The sequence below is a fragment of the Aulonocara sp. 'chitande type north' Nkhata Bay genome, linkage group LG3, assembly GCF_057382095.1.
Source record: "Aulonocara sp. 'chitande type north' Nkhata Bay isolate Kocher_YH1m ecotype deep benthic linkage group LG3, A_spYH_male_GT1.1, whole genome shotgun sequence".
Taxonomy (NCBI): Eukaryota; Metazoa; Chordata; class Actinopteri; order Cichliformes; family Cichlidae; genus Aulonocara; species Aulonocara sp. 'chitande type north' Nkhata Bay.
In genome coordinates, this window is record NC_141346.1 from 34,694,115 (window position 1) to 34,718,923 (window position 24,809).

Consider the following 24,809-nt stretch of genomic DNA (forward strand, 5'->3'; position numbering starts at 1 on the left):
TAGGGTAAGGAAGGACAGGTTATGGTTGGTATTAGCCCCAGGGTTCTGAGCACTCTCCCAGCTGTCTATGATCTTGAGCAACATTTACAAAATGTTTCTGAAGCAGGAGAAGATACTGATGTTACACACATTTTATGTTGTACATATTTTGCCCAGTTCCTGATGAATCAACACCGTCACAGTTTAAGAGTGTCCTCCTAGCCTGATAACAGTGGCCACACAGTGAGAACTTCGGAAGTCAACATCACCTTGTTTGATTTCTAAAGTGAATGTAACACAATCATTCTACTTCTACTGAGGGAGACAGTACACGAAATGCCAGCAAGCACATCCACCATCTCATGGACTGCTGGCCAGCTGTCAGACAGGCCACAGTATGTGAGACTGGGCAGAGCTCAGTTTGATTTGATGGTGTGTAGTACAGGAGCTCCACTGGAGACAGTGATCTCTCCACCCCTTTCACCTTCTACGTCTCAGACCTTCAGTACACCTTCAGGAAATTGTCACAATGGGTGTGGTTTCACCTTACTGATCTGGTTACTCCTCACGTGGCATGTGAGGGGAGAGGGCGAGTAGGGCTCAGATATTTTCTGTTGTCCATGTCATCGATCCTGTTCCGGTGTCTCTTGCTCTCTCTTCTTGTCTCTTTATCAGATTCTGATTTTACTGATGCAAACACAATGGTTTTCAGAATGGATTTTGTTGAAACAGTCACAGTAAAGAGCTCCAATTAGCCTCTTGGATTTCTTCTTTGATTTCTTAAAGAGAGTTATCGCTACAAGACAAATTTCCTGGGACAGGATGTTGACATTTTGAAACAGTAGTACTGCCCGGGTGTCCTCGATTACAACTGGATGAACTGGAAGACCAACATAGTAAAAATATATAAAAACAGGATGTTGATCTTCAGCGCTATAATATGTTGTTTTAGAATTATTGTGTTGTCCGTGCCGAAATGTGAAAACATTGATACACTTCGTACACTTCCTCAGATTTATACTATATACTCATTTATACTGTAATGAAAGTTAATAGTGACCTGTACATGTAAATGAAAGAGAGAGTAGAGGAGAACAAGTTATCAGTACATCATGGGGAGTCCATATACATATACTGACCAAAAATAACCACGTTCCTGACAGTAATACCGTGGCCTAGGTAAGGTCATCTTCAGAAAGTATCTGGTTAGACACATTGTTTCTAAGGTCTTTGGTAATTGTATTATTTTTGAATTTAGAAAACAACTGTTACAGGTCAACCTGGCATTACGCTTGTAGTTTGGCTAATTGATTTGTGTTGATTTGCTTTCAGTACCATCCAACCAAGCTCACAGAGATTGGAGTAGATTCCTCTTTTGTTTCCTGGATGATAGACGACTTGACAGAAAGGCCACTCTTTGTCAGATCCAGGAAATTCGTTACTGGGACATTATTGAGCAGCACGGGGACTCAACAGGGGACCGTCCTGGCCTCATTCTTTTTCACATTCTTTTTCTAGCCAAATCCAGAAATACTCAGATGACACTGCTATTGCAGTGGGTGTCTGAATCTGAATACAGGGGTCTTGTAAAAGCCTTCACAAATTGGAGTCACAAAAATTACCTCATAGTGAACACCTCTAAGACAAAGGAAATAAATAGATTTCTGACGATTCATGCCCCCCTCCAGCCTGTCAAAGTTTGTTGGGGTGGTCATAGAGGTGGTGACAATATATAAATATATAATTTTACACTTAGATAACAAACTAGACTGGTCCCTGAATACAGACAAACTTTACAAAAAGGTGCAACACTGCCTCTTTATTTCAGAATGCTAAGCTCTCTCTGCAGTAACACACGGAAAGTATTCTACCAGTCTGTGGTGGAAAGTCTGCTGTTCTTTGCTGCACTCTGCTGGGGAAGCATACTTGTTTGTGTGTTTTGTGTGTATACTGAGTATTATGGTAAGAGACGTCGAAAGCTAGTGGGAAAAACTGGCTCTGTAACTGGAACCACGATGGAAATGGTAGTGGAAAGATGGACACTAAAGACCTTATTTGCACTCACAGCATCAGGCTTTTCAATTCTCATACAAATATCAGATTAAATATGAATTACCCTCTAGGATCAATACATTTTTTTCTTATTCTTATTATTGTTCCTAAGCAGTTGTCTGGCAAACTGCTCCACAGTGGACCATCTTTGGTTATAAAAACCTTTACAGACTCCACTGTTGGATTATATGTGATATATGTTGACATGAACTGTTGTCCATGGAAACAGAAATTTTCCTTTTAACAGCATTCTGAAGTTACTAAAAGAATAGGTCAATTCTGAGGGCTTTTACTCTGAAATCCAAAATCAGATGAACTTGATGTTGACATGATACACTGTAAGGGCATGTATTGATGATATGGACTGCAATTAGTCAATGGAAACAGGAATTTTCCTTTTGATAGCGTCCTCCATTAATTATAAAACGTATCTCAGATACAGGTTATTTCAAAGAGCTTTTACTTTTAAAATCAGGCTGACTTGAGATCGACGTTATACCAGCATGAGAATCATCTACTGATGATATGGACTGCAATTAGTCTGTGGAAACAGGAATTTTACTTTTAACAGCATCCTGAAGTTACTCAAAGAGTAGCTCATATACAGGCAAATTCAAATGGCTTTTACTTGAAATGTAAAATCAGATTGATTTGATATTAACATGGTACCAGTGTAAGGGTACTGTTAATATAGACTGCAATTAGTATGCAGAAACTGGAGTTTTCTTTTTAACTAAAGTTATTAAAAGAATACCTCAAAAAGTTCAATTCAGAGGACTTTGAAATCCCAAAGAAGACAGCTTTGATATTGACGAGGTACTACTAGAGTACCAGGGTGTGTCCTGTGGATCTAACGTTAGAGAGTGGATTGATTATTGTTATTATGGGCAGATGTATTTGTTAATGTTGAAGGTTAATCAATCGAATGTGGCTTTTATTTTGAAATCAGGTCTCGACGTCACTTACCATAATACTCAGTATACACACAAAACACACAACAAAGTGGGGACTCGCTCGTCTGTACTTGTCAAACTGGACGCTAGCTTGACCCCAGTAAATGGGCCTGTGTTTAACCTAACAACACAAACGAGTTTTCAGACGTGTACACCGCAGAGTAGTGGGCTTCCTCTTCAGAATTAAGGGAGGGGCGACATGGCAGTCACACCGTGCTCTGATTTCAGCACAGTGTTGCTGCACATTGGCCAACAACAGCTACTTGGCGTCACTGCTCGACACCCTGACAGCTGTGAGAAGGCAGAACGTGACACGCCATGCTTTCATTAATTCTACCAGTTTTTACCTGCGGCACCGTGTTACCTATAAGGGGCGTGGCTTTGCGTTTACCCATTCCCTGGGGCTTGTTTTGAATGTGTGCCCAGAAATGTGGAGCTGACTGAGCATTAAACATCCACAGAGGCAACACTAAACTGTTTGGCCTGGATATAAACACCCTTTGTGGGCCTTTCTTCATTTGTCATACCTATTTTTTAATTAACACATAATTAATCCCACAGGATTACACAACAATCTTCAGCCCTTATTTCTCAACATACTGTAGCCTACTCATGGTTAACTTTTTTAACGTTTTGCCTGGAGCATCAAACTTAAGACTGTGCAGTTTTCTTCATTTCAATTGCCACAGGATTAAAAAGGATTAGATTAAAGTTTTTGTTTGTTTGTTTTTTACAAAGGTAGTCTTAGTTTTCTAAGACTTTTTTTAACATTCTCTGTTAAACAAGTATTAGCACCACATTAAGAAGAATATTGATAGTTTTGAGAATAAATTCAAAATTTTGAGATTAAAGTCCTAATTTTAATTGTAGAAAAAAATCCTGTTTTGAATTTTATCTTCAGAATTTTACTTTGAGAGAAAAAAAATCAAACTGAGTAGATTACATTTCTTGTTTCAAGATAAACTGCTAGGCCAGCGACGCATATTTTGTGACAATGGTACATCCTCTTCTAATGTCTAATCATTGATAACGTTTCATTTTGTACAAATGCATTTTTCCAAGTTTATGTTTATGGGACAAAAGGAAAATAATGTCTTTTGTTGTCACTTAAACTGATTCTGAAGTACAATTTTACTAACTCAGAGGTCATAGCAACTGTGGCAGTAGATACAACTGTAATGTCCACATTTTGACTTTTTTTTCTCAAACTGCTCAATAATTTGTTTTTCTTTATGTGCCTCTAATTCTCCTTTCTACTATCCTTCCCACCATCTTCAAATAGATGTGGGGGAAGTATCCGATATCTACAGTATCACTGCCAACACTGATGTTGGTACAGAATCAATGGTAGTGCGATTGTCTAATAACCGGTCGCGGCAGATGGCTGCTCCTACTTGAGCCTTGTTTTGCTGCAGGTTTCTTCCTGTTAAAATTTTTTTTTCTCCTTCCCACTGTCACCAAACGTGCTTGCTCACAGGGGGTCTGTCCTGATTTTTTCTGTGTTTTCTTACAATATAAAGAAGGTTTAGGCGACAGTGTTGTGATTTGGAGCTATATGAATTGAACAGAATAGCATGGAATTGAATTGAAAGTAATTTGTTTCTATCAAACACAGCTCAAACATGCACTATGAAAACTGTTTGAACCTTTTTGTGTGGACGTCTCCTTTTTTATAGAACATTTAAACAAGAAATTTGACCCAAAGTGCATTAGAGATTTATTTTTATTTTTCAATTATTAAGCAGTGTCACCGTGGTACTTTAAAATGCTCTTTCATCAGCCTCTGACTGTTTGGATTCCTTGTTGCCTTGTACTTGTGACATGTGCAATGACAATAAAGTTGAATTCTATTCTATTCTATTCTAAAATACCTTACCTACCCAATGGCACACTGGTTTAGTGTGTCTAATGCCACTTGATGTCAGTGTTGCGAAGCTTTCAGCTGAAATTGTCAATACAAATGATTGCTTTTAGTTTCCAGGATATGAACTCACCTTTGTTTCACATCAGTTGGATAGGGACTTTCTGATATTTTACTCTCTGTGGTTGTTGTTTTTTTAAAGAAATTAAGAAATATTAAGAATCATGATTTTCACAGCTTAAAGTTGCCTTATTGTTAGCTGCTAATGGCTAAAACATTCTTAACCTGTAAGGTGTGCTCTTCTCACCTTTCTTTTAAATGATATTTCTTAACAGCAGAATCTTTTAATGCTTTTTTGATTTTTCATTTTTTGGACAAAGACATGACTCAGTGTGTGCATTAGCAGTCACCTAGACAAGATGGAATAAACTAGCTGTCCTGTGAAGGAGAGTCTTAGGATATTGGATAGATTATATGAGGTGAAAAATGAGTGCCTCCACTGTCTTTTTTTTTTTTTGAATCACAGTTCTGTAACCCAAACTATTGATTCTAGCATTTTAATTATGACAGTAAATACTCAGTTACAATGTTACAAACAAACCTTTTATTCTAGCTTCTCACTAATACACATCTCTACCCTACAAACCTATTTACTAACATAACAGCCTGTTCATTTCTTTGATTTTTAATTTGTTTTGGTATTTTTTTTCTATTCACGACTTCATTTTTAACGCAATTAAAGCACATTTTCCATAGATTTACAACAACTTGCTTTTGACAGCCAAAACACAAAATGAAGAAACTAGCGTCAAACTGTGGGCCCAGTCTTTAATTCTACCATAATATATACACTTACTGAGCTCTAATGCTAATTTCATGTCTATTTATGTTAGGTTTGCCAAGTCAAATTATAGAAGTAAATATTTACTTTAAAGACCTAGTTACATTACATATAATTACATTTTATGATTATTTAGCTGTTGAACTAGTACACAAATAACAGTTTATTTGTGCGTAGTCTACAGTACAATACAATCACCCCTTTTCAGTTTATGCAACCAGAAGTGCAGGAATCTGCCAAACAGGACAAAGCTTCAGTGTTACAGGAGCATATTTCTTTATTTCACTGTCTTGACAAACACATCTTACTCAGGTTAAAACTAATGCAGGAAGATTCACAAACTAAAGCCTTCCTTGATTCATAGTTAGGTTCAATATAGCAGTTAATATAGAGACTCATTCAGATTACCAAAAATAAAAGAAGGGTTCTCATCAGAAAAGGAAAATGTTAAAGTAACAAAGTAAAATCTATAGTAATCTGTAATATATCTAGCAGCACAGAACATCTCAAATCCATGCCATGTAATATAATTCAAAAAAAAAAAAAAAAAAAAAAAAAAAAAAAAAAACACCAGTAAAAAGCTGCATTATAGTGACATCACCAGTATTTAAAAAAAAACAAAAAAAACAAAAACAAAAACAAAAAACATAATGCGCATGCAAATGGGTTATTTCTCTTCATAAACTTTAGGCTTGTTTGTAGGAGAACAGTACAATGATATATTAAAAATAAATTAACATATTCAATAAATTACAATTACCCAAACATTTGATTGTGAATATGAAGCACTGTCACATTTTCTCTTTAAACATCTAAAATGAGTTCAGCTCTTCTAAAGTTTTTCTTACAGATAATTTAAAAAAAAAAAATAGTTGCGAGAGTAAAATTTACCAAACACAATACTACTAATACTTCCACTGCAAACATTTTAATACGTGTGACAGGAATGTCAATCATGAAACTGCATTGTACTGTCTGCAGCCAAAGTGACCATTACAAGCGTCACATGTGTTGCACTCCTTGCAGCACAGTTGTAATTTACTCAAAGTACCTCGAATAGAATAAACCAATCTGAAACTTCATATTTAAAGGCAGGTGCAAAATGAATCAACAGTTCGATCAGTGAGCCAGGAGAGGGTGTTGGTAATCTTTTATAAATGAGTAGCAATGTGCTGGAGTTGCTCAAATACTTCCAGTGGCCTCCTGAAGCTCCTCTCTGAAGGTGTTAAGTTCCACTATTGTGTCATTGAGCACGGCTGCAACTTCTTTTAGTCTAGCTACCATCTCCTTCTTGCAGCTTTTCTTCAGCTCCCTGGAGTCCTTGGTGAAGAACTCATCCATGCCTTCAAAGAGTCCTTGCACTGCGGCCACCGCTCCGTCAGTCATTTCCGTCGCTCGCATCACGGGGGAGTCGACCAAGCTTATTATTTGGACGGCCCTGCGGATCTCCCAGTCCTCTGAGTAATGCTGGGTTCCAGACCTGAGAAACGGATGGCCTCGCAGTTTGTACAAGCCCTCATTGACAAAGTGGAGGATTTTGTTGATGTCCAGCAGGTGAGTCTCATACTCTTGCAGCACTATCTCAACCTAAAGAGAGTCAGAAAAGAAAAAGGCAGGTTCAAGCATGAGATGAGACGTGATATTCAGTTTTAACTTTTACAAAAAAGTTGCATTAAATCCTCAAATGAAAAGTAAAAACACTGCTCTGAGAAGTTTCCAAGTAATCTACAGCACTGCGCTTTATAAAACTACAGCTTACCTTCTTCTGGTCCTGCATGTTGTTAACATTGTCCGAGATGGCTGCAGAGGCCGAAGTTATTCCTCCAGCTGTCGCCACACCCACACCTATAGCTGTAATTACCAGAGAGGCGCCAAAAGTGAAGGGTGCCAGAGCTAAACCAGCAATAGCTGTCACACCGCCCACAGCTGTGGTGGTGCCACCAGTGATCCCAGCAATCTTGGCTTTCTGGTGGAACTCGTTGATGTCGTCAGCAATGGCGTGGAGCTTGATGATGTCCTGCCAAAGGACCTCGGCTCGCTCTGTGAAGACCTTGTTGAATACACGCAGGCCTCGATGAACCTTGTCTGCCAATATGGTGAACGACCTGGGAAGTAATCGAGAGCCAAAGCAGAGAATTGGAAGCAGCGAGTTAAAATCGGGTTCTTGATAAAATAACATCTGGGATCCCATCAGCTTGTCTGCTGACCTGGCCTGAAGAGGCCAATTTTCCTGGCTTCCAGTTTAGCCAGAATGTAAGTGAACCAATATCATAGATTTGACAGGCAATGCTATTTTTTCCAGGCATAATTTTGCACCACCAAAATGATTCACAACACATGGCATGTAATGTGGCCTTAAAATCAAAATGACATCAATGGGATCAAAATGTCAGGGAACAGAGCAGAAGGCAGCCAACGGGGCAAAGAAGCACTTTTATAAGAAAGCTTCATTAAGAGAGTTCAGTCTATTATAAAGAATAAAGGTGGCCAATACCTGATAATTAACTTTCAATCACATTACAAACTAGTTCACCTTATCTACTGTATTTCCACACGTTTTTGAACATTTAAAAAAAACAAAAAAAAACAAAATAAGCACTGCACCCATTTCCCATTTGCCTGGAAAAAAATTTTTTTTAAAAAGGAGGGGTTCGTACTTATTTACTGAATGACAGATTACCACAACATTAACTTCTGGTATCAAGCTGCAAATTACTGCACGTACTTTGATTCATCTTTCATGACTATCTCCTCATCGTCTGATGCCACCTCGTCCCATTCTGTAATGCAAAACAAGCAAGAGGTGTTATTTAAGCTTTGAAGATATGTCAAAGTGTTAGCTTCCTTTATTTCAATGTGAACAAGTCTGATTGTGACTCACGCTCCACTGTGTTCCACCACTCCATCAAACTATCAGTGTCCTGTGAAAATGAAGTGTGACAGTTTACTTGAAAGATCAGTAAACAAGCCTGTTTAAAATAGAGTATCTGCAGTGTTTAAAAAAAAAAAAAAAAAAAGAACAGAAAAAAACCCCAAAGACTGACCCCATCCTCATCTTCATTCTCATTATCTGCCAAAGCCTGCTCATCCATCTGAGCAGCCCGCCACTCTGCCTAAATTGGAAAGGAGGGGTGGACGTGACCAAAAACAAACCAGTGATTGAGTCAACAAGTCTCTGCAGCACACATTCATACATGACTTATCAAAACAAGCTGAGCCCTTGCACATATCAAGTTGTAGTTGGTGTGTCAGACTATGCAACTAAACCAGTCTGGCCGCATGTCAAAGGAATGTGGTTCAGAGAGAAACAGAACGAAGGCAGCAGTGGGGAACAAAACATTTCATTGTCAAAAAGCAGCCGACGACTGAGAAACGAAAGTTTGCCATGTATAAATAACGACAAAATGTTCTTAAGGAAAGGAAATCACTCAGAACAGTTTGTTTGATCCTGTTTTAGGCTTTGGTTCTGTCACAGCAACACACTCTTCATTTACTAAATCAGGTTTAGAACAGAGTTATTAGTGTAAAATAGTAAAACTGGTAACAATGCTGTACCCAGCACTGATATGTGTTCCAAGTTTATCATGACAGCATTGTTAATTTAAAGATTATTTAAAGGTAAAATTCTCCATGAAGATGATTCGATGGAAAATGTTTTAACTGAGCCTGAAGTTGTTATCAAACTCAAAGCCAAGTCAAGAATGTGTATCACATTCCAGAATAACCTGAGAGGAAGTAAATGCTTCTTATTAGGACATCAATACTGGTGTGATTAGATAAGGATTATGGACAGACTATTCATTGCTGTATAAGTCAAAGTACTTTTGTAACATTTAGGTTTTTTTCATGTTAAAAGTTGTGAACTCACCCTAGCAGCCTCTGATAGGTAGTCACCAGCTCCTGGTGGATCTTCACTCTCTGCATGTGTGGCTTTGTTCTATGAAACAGACAGAGTAATGATGCGGTCTTGTACCTGAAGACCAGACAGCAATAAGAAAAACTCCTGCAAAGTTTAGCAAACCTTATGTTTCAGTTTTTTGGGGACTTTTTTGGGCGACTTTTGAAGTTTTGAGGCCTTTTTCTGTTGGCAGGGGAGAAAAAAAAAACAACAAGTATTTTTCAGTCATATATTACATGATGGCAAAAGAAAGCAGTAGAAGTAAATCAAAGTGAAATGAGTACCGGTTTGTAGAAGTCCACTTCATCCTGTTTATCTTCATCATACATCTCTCCGGGACTCGTGAAATCTCTGTCTGTCGTGTAGTCCTCAGCAAACACATTCTGCAGAAGCAGGAAGTAAATAAATGAAACCCAAAGCTCAATAAGTGTTAGCAATAGTGTGTTATGCTAATGATTGTAAGATAAACATACACTTGATGCATGCCGGGGTGTGTGGTAGCTGAATCCGATTAGTTCACTCTGTCCATTGGCTGTCTTAGCTTTTCGTGGCACAGGAAGGGGAGGTTTAGGTTTTGCTTTTTTCTAGCAGGGAAAAAACTATTTTATTTGTCATGGTGACGGCACAAAGATGTATTTAACAGCACGAATAGATCAGAATCAATTTACAAGTCACTCGGCAAAAAAAATAAATACCTTGTTTCAAAGATTTTAATGGTAATGTTACAAAACACAAATTTGAGAAATTTTAAATTTAAAAAAAATTAAAAAAAAATCTAAAATACCGGTTTGCAGTCCTCCATTTCATTTAGCTCTTCATTTTCTAGCTCCTCTGCACACCAGCTGGTCTTTATCAGATTAAGAAAAGAAGAAACTTTATGAAAATCAGAAATCAAAAACTCATTACTCCCCATCCTGAATCCAGATAGTATTACTCAGAGCAAAAATATTATAATAAAATTCCTGAATATTCAATCTGTTATGAATTCACCCTTAAAGCTGTAACTAAATCCTGCTGAGGACAAATCATTCACAAAGCATACAAAAAGCTACTAAAGGCGATACAGAAGCCGTATTTTTCCCCTTCAGAGGAAACCAATAACTTGAGTTTGCATAATCCAATAATCTTTTTAAACTTTCGAGGACACACTCATCTGTAAAGTATGAAATGAACGACGGCCAATCAAAACAAAGCAAACTTGTCCTATTAAGATTTAAGGTGGGTTCATTGAGTCACATTTAACTCATGCATTCAATAACACTAGTACATGCTCATGGCGCAGTATTATTTGGTCTGTGATTTTAGTCCATTGTCAGGTGGTTGCTAGGCAACAACACGTGTCATAGGAGGCATCGTCCTAATTTTGTGGCTATAAACAACATCTTAGCATTGTGAAATAATATCATACAATGCTATAAAGAATACGGGTTAAGCCCGTTGGTAGGTAGGTGGTTGCTTGGCAACATGAAGACATAATGTGATAAGATAATTGTCACATTATAGATAATTTTCAAGGAGCCAAAATATGTGTCAAATTTTATTGCGCAACTCTTAATTGCAGGCAAACAGAATCTATGTATTATCGTAAGATAGAAGAAAATATTTCCCTTTCATTGGTACAACTCCTGGTAAGCTTGCAGTTTGAATTTCCCATCCATGTGATAATTTCATTTATCAGTTCTGATGTTAATGTCACAATATGACAATATTGGTGGGCAGAGTGATTACAAGGCTTCATTACATCAAATGCCATTTCAAACTACAAGGTTTCTAAATAGCAATTAATATGGAATGTAATCAATAATAGTAATTCATTACAAAAACTAAACATATTATAAATAATGACAATTAGGTTAGTCAAGAATACATCTTTTTGATGTACCCATTTACTTATTTTCATTCGACTATAAAAAGTGCTTAAAAACAAAACCATGCTAACTCTGTTGCTTCGCCCTTTTTAAAGGGTGAGCAAACTGGTTATAAACAGGACACCGAGTTATAGAAGACAGGTTTATGCAAGCCAAATCTGACTGTTACCTTCTTATCAGGTGTGTAGCCATGTGCACCAAAAGCTCCGTCATGTGATTTCTCCTACATGGAAAAACAACAGTTTCAAGAATGTGATATGCCTTCATACCACAAATACCACATTTGAGCAACTTCACATGCAACGTCCAAACTACAGGAGTCCTAGTTTACACACTCCTACCTTTGAGCCTTTATGAGGTGTATAACCATGAGCTCCCTTTGAATCATCATTTGTCTGAAGAGAAAATGGTTTAAAACATTTTTAAACTGTTTTTTTGCAAATTACATGATTTTTACTTACAAAGCAGTAAAAGCTGAAATTTAAATAGTGCTCTGTGTGTGTAATACCTTAACTGGAGCAATGACGAATCCTCTGCGTGGCACAAACTTTACTTTCAATAACTTTTTGGTTTTCTGGAGAGAGAAAAGACCATATTTCTTAAAATGCACGGCAGTCTGCAGACTCTGTTATTTATCATAAGCATAACAAAAGCAAACAAATTTCAGAGCATCAACCTCTCCATGAGTTTCCCCTTCTTCCTCCTCTTCACCACTACTTTGCTCCAAAGCTGCCCCCTGTAAAATGCACATTATCCATTGTTAATGCAAATATCAGGCCCCAATCACATGGCAGCAACTCAAAGCATTTACACAAAGATTGGGGGAAATTAATGTATCCATACCAACTACTCATTCACACAACCTACCTTTGATGCATAAGGTGAATGTCCATTCAAGTCCTTTTCCTCCAGCACAGGGGAATTGGCAGATGGTCTCCTAAACAGGTGACCAACCTTTGGCTTCACACTTTTCTTCTGGTAATAAAAACATATTGTTAATGAACAAAGTTATGAATTCTACTGAAATGTTAGAAGAGGGAGGAGCATAATCTATACTTTGTAGTCCATCTCCTTGTTATCTTCAAACTCTCCTGCAGACATTTGCAGCTCTGAAAACTGTTCCTAAAAAAAGAACGACACTTATATTAGTGTGCTCGCTAGGAATCTAATTATGACCAACTTTATGGTGAAGCGAAATGTCATGCCCAGGTTTTATTAATATTTATTACTTTAGAATTTCCTTAAAGTTTTATAGTTAAACTATTGGGAGTGTAGTGGTTTACAGATTCGCCTAGCATTTGAAAGGCACAGATCACCCGAGACACAGGAATGTTTCCCACTTGAACCATTTCTCAAAGCATTGATCATTTTATTTGTTCTTCCAAGAATAATGTTTTCCCATTTTTTCCCCAGTTTTATCCTTTAATATTGCACAACCACAGAGAATTTGGACAATCTAGTGTTACCTTGGACGCTTTAGTCGTGAGGGGCAGCGTGTTGCTCTTCCCATTATTTATGACATCGGGAGATTTGCTCTAAAAAGTGAGAATCCTTGGCATTAAAATGACAAACAGTCACACAGAAAGAAGCAGGGAAACGGTTTTTCGTAGCGTACCTTTGACCCTCTCCTGGACAAGTGGGACATTCTGAATGCCTTGTTCTTTTTCTATAAGAAATACTGGAGGTGAAGCTACATGCAAGACATAGGATGTAAAACAGCCGGGAATGTGTAACAATGAATAAAATGAGATCGATGATACCTTGCTCTTGCTGTGACTCCCATCTTCACTACTTCCTCCATCAGAATCGGCCATTGCCTAAAGAAAATATTTGACTTTTAGCTACTTTTTGGTTTAAAATAACGATTAAAAAAAAAAATAAATAAAAGCTAGTCAAATAACGAACGGTGGCTGACCTTCAGCGACTCCCTTCGCAGTCTCAGTGTTCCTGACTAGGGGAAAAAAAATATCACAGGTTTAGTAGCTTGAATGTTTTTAGCATAATTTTGATTAGACATGAGTTCATGATGTTCTCCAAGGTCAATTTTAAGAAATGTGTTCTTACAGGTTTGAAGTTTGGGTCTAGCTGAGGACTGTCATCAGGCCAGTCTTCCACACACCTTTCCTGTTTTAAGATGTTAATAAAACAGATCTTTATATTGCCAGCTGCCCACCCTCTTGTAATAATTCATGTTACAATATGTGTTTGTGCAACAACAGCATAAGAGCTTATGTGACGCAGTGGTGGTGCCATTTAGTTTTAGTATGCATATCCACCCTAAACAGAGTACATTCCTGCACCCAGTGAGGTTTGGCTTCCATTTCAGATGGTCTCTCTTTACCATCAGGTCAATATACAGCATCAGTTCATCATTCGATAATAACATTTTCCAATAGACAAACTGCCTTGAATGGGATTGATTGGTAGTCATAAAGGTAAAATTTGGCTTCACTGGTCTTGTAGCTTTATATGGAATGCATATTAAGCCAACTGACATTATCCAGTAGTAAAAGTGTCTTAATGTTCATTCCATCCAACATTTCCATAGGATCTCATAAACGGTGTCGCCTCGGTCTTTCTGTAGAAAGTCCTCATCTTTATCGCTATCTCTGGAAAATTTGTGATCAAAGTCTCATATTTGATTAATGAAACTTACCTGCCCAATAAACAGGATGTCTTCAAAGACAACATAGTTCTCAGGCTCCACTGGTTTCATTTCCTGCACAATTATAATAAATAAATATTTATAAAAATAATATATCCTATTCAGAGCATCATAAAAACAAACTACTGTTTTAATCTCTTCTGTGCAAACCAATTAGCCACATAAATTTGAAATTTGAACCCCATGGCGTACCGGAGTTTTTTGTTTACGGCGAGTAATCGGTTTTAGATTTTTGAAGGATGGTTTGGGAGAGACCTTCGGTACGCTTGGTTCAGGTTCACTCTAAACACAGCAGCGAGGAGACAAAGAAGGCAGTTAAAAGCAAAGCAAATCCAGCATATTTGTCAGCTCAACAAGAGGAAACTTAGTTTTTAGCCTACAGGGGATTCCAACTGTGGTGCCATTTCTGGTTTTAGTGGCTTTTCTGGCTGTGGTGGCCGTTCTGGCCTTCGATGTCGAGTTCGAGGAAGCGGCTTCGGCGGACGTTTAAAAGACTGCATCTGCGAAATTGATTATAAAAGAAGCTATCAGGCGCATGTCGTACAAATCAGAGTTAAACTTTGCTGCTGATATACAACCTACTGCACAAAGGGAACTTCATCACAGCACACTTGAATGTACAGATAATGAATGATGGTTGTTACATACGTTGCTCATTCTACTTGGAGATTGGCTGGGCGAGTCAGACAGATCCCCGGCCTGAATGATGGGGGTCGGCTGAAGAATGTCATGCTTGGTTCCCCGAGGAGTTGTCAAGGTAATCTCTTGTGGCTTTTGGAAAGGCTTTGGTGGAACTGGTGGCGGAGCTTTTGATTTTTTAAATACATGTGAAGATGATGCGTCTGGCACATCCAATTTCAATTCTGAAGGACTGTTAAGAGAAGAGTATGAGGAATCTGAGGCAATATTTTTGGAGGCCCTTCTCTGTGATGGAAGTCGCTGAAAAATGTCTGGGGTCCCACTAGAAACATCCTGGAAAGGGTCATATTTTGTAAAGGGAGTGGAACCAAATGGGTCACCCAAACTGGAGACATCTTGGAATAAATCCTTTGTGATCGGGCTTGCGAATGGATCAACTGAATTCGTCGATGAAGTGGAAAACGCACTCAAGTCTTCTTTAAAAGACAAGCCAACAAGTTCCTTCTCTTTAGTATCTTGTTTGTCTTTCTTTGTTGAATCTGCCTGAAATAAATCAGTTTCTTTGGTTGGGGCTGTGTAAAATGGCTGTGGTGACTGAAACAGATCATCCGCCTTCTCAGTGGCAGTATAAAATGGATTTGCCACAGTAGATTTTGGAGTCTGGAACAAATCATCCTCCTTATTTAAAGGAGATGTGAATGGGTCTACAAATGTACTGGCAGCTTTATCAAAAGGGTCCGCCTTCTTAGCCCATGCAGTTTCGAACAAATCTTCCTTTTTATCAGCCTGGAAAAGATAGTCCTCTTCGCCTTTAAAGAGGTCAGAGCTTCTGGTTGGAAAACTCTTAGAGAGGTTCTGCCCCTGAGCCGGAGTTGCTTTAAATAAGTTTGGAGAGTTCAGGGTCACATCATGAAAACCATTAACAGTTGCATTATGACTTGGTGCTGATCTGTGGAAGAGGTCTTGGTCATTGTTGTCATTTTGGCTTTTGAACAGGTTGTTCTTGGGTTCAGGAAACATGCCTCCATTTTCCTCAGTCCTATTTTCAGAGGGAAGATCGCTCTGAAAGTCAGGTGGAGACACAAAAAGGGAATCACAGTCGACGCTCTCCGAAGTTTTCTTTCTTTTGTCCTCTGTTATGTCACCTTTGTTTTCCTGATAGTGGGGCACAAGATTATTCTTTAAAAAACAAAAAACTAAAACAAAAACGTGATGTTGTCATCTGGGTTTAAAAGCATGAAATCAGTGTAATGTACATACCAAGTAATATGCATAGAAAGGGTTCATCCTGGAAGAACTCCCATTGACTCCATTCGTCTTTTAAAAGGAGAGAAAAGGAAGTGATTTTAGTCATGTCATGCAAAAACATCTCAGGGCTTAACAGGAAATGTTCCTCAAACAATTACACAGATTGTTTCATGGTGGCAGGGTAGTATTTATGCCAAGTTTAACTTTAGTTGCTTCAGTATCGCCCACAATTGATCTTTTCTTAATATTTCAATGGCCACACACCAGAATCGTTCCTCTCGCAAAGTCATTTGGAAAGCATCGCTAAGAAATGCTTCTTTTAATGACAGTCTAAGATTAAACGCTACAACATGCTGACAAGGCACTTTATTAATAGAAAAGTCCAGTCAGACAAGATCTCTTGACAACAGCGTGATTAGACAAAGGGTGCAGCTTTAACCTGTGACACAGACAGAAGAGGAGGTCTTCTAAAAACACAAAGATGAGTTTGAATTAACACAATCTCACAAACTCACCTGTGGTTCAACGTTGTCAGTCACATCTGACCACTCACCACCCTGTGGGCAAAAAGTCACTGACACTAAAAAGAGATTTCTGGAGTGAAGTGTTTACATAATGACATTATCAGGACGTATCATGTGTTTGTTGCCTGAAATGCTAATCAGTAAATACACTTTTCCAGGCATGTGACATGCACTTCCACACCTGTCCATTAAACACTAACTCGTATTTTGGTGCCGTTTAAACCATAACTCACAAGTATGACAGAGGCAAATTTTACACAACCTGCAGTTCTGTGTAAGTGAAAAACTGCTTTCTACCCTCTGTGTTTTTTGGGGGTTTTTTTTCCATTCATTAGTCAGAATTTCAGGTTGTCACAAATTGTAACTTTCTCATTTAAACTTTGGAGAATATAACAAAAAAAAAACAAAAAAAAAAAAAAAACAACCACACACCGAACTTTAGTTGTTATGTCAAAATTTTTAGACAACCTGAAATTCTGACACCCCCCTCGCTTCTTCCTCCAAAGAAAGTATGGATTGTAGATAGAAAGCAAGAGCGTGCATTTGTGTGTCTGCTCACCTTGTACCGATTATGGAAAGGACTCTGGGGAACTCTTTTCAGCATATTCTGCAGTTCCGCAATACTCTGTAAAGATAACATGCATGGATTATGGTCCACTTTTCTTTGTTGTGAGCCAGCGAGTACAATACCAGTGATAGTTTGGTATCAATGGAATATTTTCAGATTGCAGTTAAAATGATAATGATTATCTAAACAAAATAGCTACATGTAACTTTCTGAGACTTAAGGATGTATTCCTGCAGAAGGTTCTTCTTTTACTTTTAATTCACAGTACATACAGTATGTAGAGGCTTAAAAGCAGCTTTACATTTAGACTAGACTGTTGCATGACATAAAGAAGTTACGCAACATCTACTTTAAAATGAAATCCGGTAAGCCTACTCCTCCTGTAGAATCTCGTGTTTAGAAATTAAATGAATCAATGTATGTTTGTGATTGAGAAGAGTCCAACAGCAGTGATCGCACAAAATTAGCTTTGCTGTGCAAAAGGCACGCATGACAGGAGGCATCTTGATATTCTGGGTATGTCAATCTAGTTCGTTTGCCTGAACAAAAACAGCACAACATGCCAGCAGCAGTACAGGGAAACTGGCGATGACACATGAAACCATGAAGAGAGAGTGCTTACCAGTCTGAGGACATAATGTGAAAACTGTAGTATATTTTGAGTGGTTCATTGAGTAGTGCACTTTTAAGTACTCACACGTCGTCTCTCTCCAGATGCAGCTTCTGATGTTGTCGCCTCTCCGTGTTCGTCCCCTCCCTCGATATTTTCCTACAATATTCAAACAAATCAAAGTAACTGATTACCAACAATGAAGCTGCAGTTTCTGACAATGGAAAGTGTTAAACCTCCGCAAAGCGTCAGCCTGCACATTCTAATTAGCTTGCAACAGTCTCACACTGATTACTCGCTATTTACTTGAAATTCTTTAATACTCACAGCCGCATCTTCCCTCATGATGAGCAAAACTGGTTAATTTTTTTGATGTTGAAGGTGAACCGGTATGTGTTTCCCCACCTGTGTGAGTTATCCTTTACACAATCAACTTTCTGTTACATTTAAACGCAGCAGCTCCTCTGGACCTACTGGAGTGGCGTTTATAATTAGCTCTGAGTCTCACTCACCCGTGACAGGTCGGCCGGTCTGAGGATTTTCAAAATAAGAGGATTTTCTGCACATGCGATTCTTGTTCCGTCCACTTGAAGCCCAAATAACACCAAAATTCACGGCTTAAGAGTGCCTTAGACCTCTACACATTATATTTTAATGCTTTAATTTTGTCACGGCCATTTAAAAAGTCAAGAATGCAATAATAATAATAATAATAATAATAATAATAATAATAATAATAATAACGATAATAACAACTTGATAGCACCTGTTTAATTTCCCGTTGTTATTGTCCTTTGATCGCTCTTTCATGTCAAGGTTGAGCAACCACAGCTAAAAATTATGCTTCTGAATTTGTTTAAATTAAGAGCCGTTTTTTCACAATTACTTTGAAGGTAAATTTCCGGTCTCTTACCTGTTCGGCCGGCTTGTCGTAGCTGCTTTTCTTCTTGATGTTTTTTTAGCTGCAGTGCGAACCGACCGGTTATCCTCTCCCAGCTTAACCAGGCGGACGTGACGGTGTATTGTTATTTATGACACCTACTTTGAAAACAACAAAGCTCTCTAATGTGTAACAAATGGCATGAAAGCAGACGCAGACTGACTGAATAACAATTTATTGTTCAGATTTGGAAATGCATAACAGGAAATACATCATATCTTCTTCTTCAGTTGAACTGTTATATAAGTAGTGAACCCATATGAACAAAAGCAATCCTCATGTCCAGAGCCCCTTGTTACTCCAGGGCTTTGGTCATGTCAAAGAATAGCAGTATGTGGCCACTCAGGGAGAATATTAAGATTTGCCTCCTTTGCTGACTGAAGACACTGGATTCTTAGTTTAACAATGCCAGAAGCTCTATAGAAGATCTGTATAATCTGATTGTGAGAAATGGTCTTATTTGTATGGGAAAACTGTAAAATACAGCATAACAAAGTGTATGTGCGACTGTAAAATGTGCTGACACCTGCTTGCCTCTGCAAAACCTTCAAACAGGAAGTTCAACTGAAATGACTCATTAGACCAAGCTCGCAGACAGCTCAAAAGCTCATCAGCTTTTCAATCTTCTCCCACGCCCACTCTAAATACGGACTGGAAACTAACAGCTTCACCGACACACATGCATGTCAACACACAGCATATTCAAATGTAACTCTTTATTTTCTAATACATAATCTTTATAGGATCTTTTAAGTTTTGTGTGCTCTTTCTCACACAGGTGTTACTCTTCCTCCATCCCAAAGACAATGCTGTGTAGTGTTGTCCAGCACATTCATTAAAAGACACAACATGAGCAGTGATGGTTCTGGTTGGCTCGTGCTACTGTCCTTTTTTGTTTGTATGCCTGTATCATTTATTCAGTTCATTGTAAACAAACAGTAAAATGCCACCAGAAGTTTCTCTATACATGAGTAAACTTCCTAAAATAATACAGAGACTTTATAAATGGATTTCTTTCAAAAATCTAGCTAAACAACACAATTATTCATAATAATTAACACGTGGCTTATAATGTTTAATCAAAAGCTACAAAGAAATGCTTGTATCAGTTAACCATAGGATCAACTATTTTTGGCCCAATACCAATAAATTAAATACTTTTAAAGAATGAAAGGAAAACCATTGAAACACATCATGCAATTCTTTCCACAGACAAACAAAGAAACTTGGCAAAACATGGCATGACTTTATCCAAGCTGGAATTACCTGTATTTTATGGCTATCATGTCCTGCCCTGCAGAGCAGTAAGTCCAAGAAGTGTTAAACTGAAAGTCTGAGAACTGATTTCTCCAACTTTGATAGACCATCTAAAGTAAATACTGTTCAAAAGGTAGTCATACTGTTGTTATTTACATCTAAAAATGATATGTTTAAGCATGCTAGAAAAGCATATTTTCACCAGCTGTTACACTCCTCTGCACCAGTCATTTCAGCCAGCCTGCTATGCCATAGCCTGCTGTCTGAACTGGCTGGTGCCACCAAGGCAAAGACTAGTGAGCTCCCTGAAAAGCCTGCCTCAGGTATGCTTTCATCCACACCTGACTAGGTGTGGCCAATTAGCACCAGCTCAACACATTGAGGAGATAAAAGCATACCTGAGGCCAGGTATGAACTCTATTCATGTGTCATGAATGCCACTATTGAAATTGCTCAAATGTCAAATGCTCACTCTGTGGTTACTGCCTTTTCCCCTCTGTTTAGTCTGCTAATAATAATTTCTACTGTGCTCTGCCAGTCTACGACAGACAAATTGATTTAGGCTTAATACTTGCTACAGAGAAACTGTTACAGTGTCAAAGAAATGAAAGAAAAACCATAAAACCAATGATTTGTATCGTGCCATTCGTTCTACAAACAATCAAGCCTTCCAAGAAGTGACATGACTTTAGCCAAACAGGCAGGCTGTTTATAGTCACCATGTCCTGCCCTACAGAGCAATAAGTTCTAGAAGTGTTAAGTAGAAAAGTCTGAGGCTGAATATCTAACTCTTATTTATTATTATAGAACTCTTATATGTCCAACCATATCTAAAATATCATGGACATATTAAAAATGCATCTGAAGGGTTCAACTCTGACGATGTTAATTATGCATTTTTGCTGTGAACATTCTTCACAGTCCACTTTCGGGACAGTTAAAGAGGTTCTGAAGATTAAATATTTCACAAGCGAGAGGCATATCAGATACACGTACAGGGAAAAGCCCAAAATAGTATGTGCAGAAAAAAATCATTGCCCATGAGTGTTTGACCCCTAAGGGAACCCATGTTTCTGTTATGCTATAGGAGCATGTTCATAGTTATAATTGATTGATTGTAATAGTTATAGGGATTTAGATCTGATTCAATGTTTAATCATATTAAATTAAAAATGCTTGCATCAGTTAATCAGAGCATAAAGTGTTTTAGACTTGATAGTTTGCTATCAAGAAAATCCATGATTGTCAAAGGGATGGAAAAAACCTACACATGTTAAAATAACATGTATTTTACACACATGTGTAACACATATGATGAAATTCATTCTGCAGACGAAGGTTGGGTGATATGTAACAGTTTTCCAACCGACAATCGTCAGCCCATTAAATTACGATAGGTGATATATTCACTCAGGTGACTTTTGATGGGCGGAGCAATGTAATCATGCACGACTGATTTGCTCGTTTAGAATTTATAAGTTTGGTTTGGAGGGAATATTTTACCTTCTTCTCTTGTTTCTTTCAGTATTATTAAAGCTACTTTTTGGATTATAACTCAATTGTAATCGTAATCAATTTTATATCAATCGCTACATTTTGCGCACTCTGACGAGGAAGAGGGTGCTGTCAAAACAGCGCTATTACTTTTTATGTTGACTGCTTCTCTTAGCTTCAACCAACATTATTAGCTTACTCATGGGAAAATAAATCGCTCTTAATAAATAAATCGATAGTTTATATATTCCTCCAATCGCCCAACTTTACTTACTGCAGACCAGGGGCGGAGCGTGGGGGTGGCTTACTGGGCTTAAGCCCGGGTTGTTTTGTCAGAAGCCCGGGGTCTTTTGGAGTGTAATTTTTTCATAGTTAGATGCCTGGCTGACAACTGTATAAAACAAAAAGTACACACAATATTCGAAGCACATAGTGCACACTGTGGGAATTTACGACTGTGCGTGAATCCCCCCCTGATATTGGTATGATCCGAGCTCAGGCACTAAGCGACTGAGCGAGAGGGCGGGGCAGCTGCTGCCTGTGAGTGCGCTGTTGGAGAGACGGAGCCAGCCATACTAAGGAGAGCTTAAGTTTGACCAGGTACCAAAGAAAATCATTCGTACCGTCCAAATAATGTAAATATGACGGTGCATCACCAAAGATTGATATCAAACTGATCACTTGACCAATATTACGTTACTTGCTCTTCGAGTGAATCAACAAATGGCGAAATGAAAAGCCGAACAAATGCTATTTTTTTAGAGAGTCTTAGCTTACGTGTCTTTATTTCATATTTTCAGTTCTTACCCTCCCCGACTAAATCGGTTTCAGTTATGTACTGAAATATAAGAATGGACATTAGAGGCTTCTTTCAAAGAAAAAACTCAGGTAAATGTTATTTTATATATTATGCTTTGTATGTTGTTCAGTATATTTCTATGCAAAACAAGAGGGATTTCAGGACACAGCAGGATATTCACATTTGTAACCAGATATTTACACTTTAGGGAGAAAACATAAAACATTTTTTCTGTACAACATCAATTTAGAGTAAACTTTTGTTTTAGATAAATATTGAAACATCTTTTGAATTAGTTAAATGTCAGAATAAAGAGAGACAGAGCTGTCTATTTTTTATCACTTTCATCAAATTTAGGAGCACATATACACTAAGTTTATTGTTAATTTATAAGAAAACTCCAGACGATTCCATTCTGAGCTGAAGAAGCTTCTGATAGGTTCGTAGAGTCCATGTGAGTAAATTGGTGGCACACCTGTGGATGCATATAAGGCAAAACACAGAGCCTGTTTCTGTGACATGGGAAAATCAAGAGATGTCAACCAAAACACCAGGAAAAGAACTGTGGAGCTCCATAAGTGTGGCTCAAGTTTGAATACAATTTGGTGCCATTTGCAATTAAGAAATACAGACAGTTTCTATGTTTTTATATTTATCAATCTAAAAAAAAATAAACATTTAGTCTGATTTGATGTTACAATTAAAAAAGTGTTTTTATCTGAAGAGTAAATATCTGGTTTCAACTGTATATTTGATGATTGTCAGCACAAAGAGGGAGAGAGAGGAGCAGAGAGGGAGAGAGAGGAACAAAGAGGGAGAGAGAGGGAGATGGAGAATGAGGACAGAACAGAGATGAACAAGAGCAGGTGAGACACACATGTTAGTCAAATGGTTGTTTACCAAAAGTATCACCGTATCATAGGTCCTCATGTATCTCGTACCTAGTGTTTCTTTTTAGGTTTGTTATTTTTCAAATTCTATATTTACTAAGTTATGCAGGCTTGTTTGCACAACAAGGCTGAATAATTATATAAACTTTTCTCAATCTAAATAGTGTTCTTTGGTAGAATTAAAAAATAAGTGTAGTGCAGGTCTATGATGATTTTTAGTGCTCCTATCATCTAGTTCTGATTCTGGTTCTGTCTTGGTTAAGTCCTCAGTAGTCCTGATTTTGAACTGTTGTAGTCCTGTTTTAATTCTGGATCAGTTCTGGGTCTGGTTGAATTGGGGTTTAGTCCCTGTGTCTTGATACAGCCCCGATTTTGTTCTGCCTTGCTGCTTAATTAAAAAACTAGTTCAAGGTGTCCTGCATATTTGATATATATTTTTCCCTATATGAAGTCATTCTTTTTTGAACAAAACTCAAAACAGAGCCAATTAATCTTTCAGTCATTTCTAACCCCCCCCCCCAAAAAAAAAAAAAAAAAAAAATCCCACATGCATACTACCCTTTAAGGCTAAGCCCCGGGTGTTTCAAATGTCTGGCTCCGCCTCTGCTGCAGACAAACAAGTTTGCCAAAGATGTGGCATGACTCTTTCCAAACAGGCAACGCCTGCGGTGTCTAGTTAAAGTTACAATGCCCTGACCTGAAGGGTACCAAGTCTAGAAAGGATGAAGCAGATAAATAAAGCGAATAAATAAAATGATTATGAAAGCTTTATTCCCTTTTTAAAACCACCATATGAGAGAGAGAGAGAGAGAGAGAGAGAGAGAGATGTGATTTGAAAGTATTGTTTTCAAATGCAGATAAAAGTTTTGCTGTGGCAAAAATATAGACTTTACATATAGACTTTTTTGTAGATGAGTTTTTAAGTAGCAAATAAAATACATTTTTTGGTTCCTCAAGATCTGCTTCTTTGTATTTGAAGGACACAGTTTGAAGGTAAATAAATTACACTAAATGCATCATAAAGGTGGGAATTGCAGGAAATTCCCTTGTAGGCAGGTGAAAGAGAAAGTAAAACAAACTAAATAAAGAGTTGATCAGTTGATCTGAGGAGTTGACACACACAAGTCGACTGTGTTCACATCTCGTTAACAGGCGAGTATCAGACAAACTATATTACGTAAAATACAAAAAACTGCTAAATTTGTTGCAGGTTTTAGTTTTTGATTGTCACTTCACAATATGCAATGTTGAGAATGACTGCAGCTCTTTTCATTTCAGAGAGATAACCTCAACCTTTTAAGTTCTTTTCTGACCAGATTTTTCTACTTCTTTTCCGAAAATGGATAATGATGAGGAGCTTCTCCTCAAGAAGCTGGACAGTCTGGTTACAAACATTAAGTGGGGCCCAAAGGAAGTCAGTGACTTGTTCAAAGCTCTTCTGAAACGATATGAAAAATCAACAAATGACAAATTAAAAAATCTAGTGTCATGGATGATAAAAATGTTGCATTGCATAGAGATTCATTATATTTCTCCACGTTGGAAATACAATGGTGAAAAGTCAAAGGAACTTGAAAAGAAAGACGGACATAATGGTAAAAAGACACTTCTGGATCTTGTCCAAGATGAAAGTATAACAGATGAAACCTTAAAGAAGTTTTTGGCTGAAGACAAAGAGAAGACCCTGGATGAAATACTTGATGAAATCCGCCAAGAACATTTG

At 37.8% G+C, this 24,809-nt stretch overlaps 1 protein-coding gene across 1 annotated transcript; it reads right to left on the reverse strand.

The window, feature by feature from the left end:
• Positions 1-5,720: 5,720 nt before the first annotated feature.
• LOC147335300 (uncharacterized) lies at positions 5,721-18,206 on the reverse strand. The gene is made up of 30 exons (XM_086277787.1): positions 18,034-18,206; positions 17,794-17,865; positions 17,088-17,153; positions 16,520-16,561; positions 16,017-16,073; positions 14,766-15,911; positions 14,498-14,617; positions 14,310-14,399; positions 14,109-14,171; positions 13,517-13,576; positions 13,368-13,403; positions 13,213-13,269; positions 13,068-13,118; positions 12,919-12,987; positions 12,509-12,574; positions 12,320-12,427; positions 12,129-12,188; positions 11,961-12,026; positions 11,794-11,847; positions 11,622-11,675; positions 10,369-10,431; positions 10,058-10,168; positions 9,869-9,967; positions 9,708-9,767; positions 9,555-9,623; positions 8,731-8,799; positions 8,568-8,607; positions 8,412-8,466; positions 7,446-7,791; positions 5,721-7,273 (listed from the first exon to the last, which is right to left on the reverse strand). The coding sequence occupies exons 1-30, from the start codon at positions 18,049-18,051 to the stop codon at positions 6,869-6,871; spliced, it is 3,672 nt and encodes a 1,223-aa protein (XP_086133913.1). The 5' UTR covers positions 18,052-18,206; the 3' UTR covers positions 5,721-6,868.
• Positions 18,207-24,809: the final 6,603 nt, after the last annotated feature.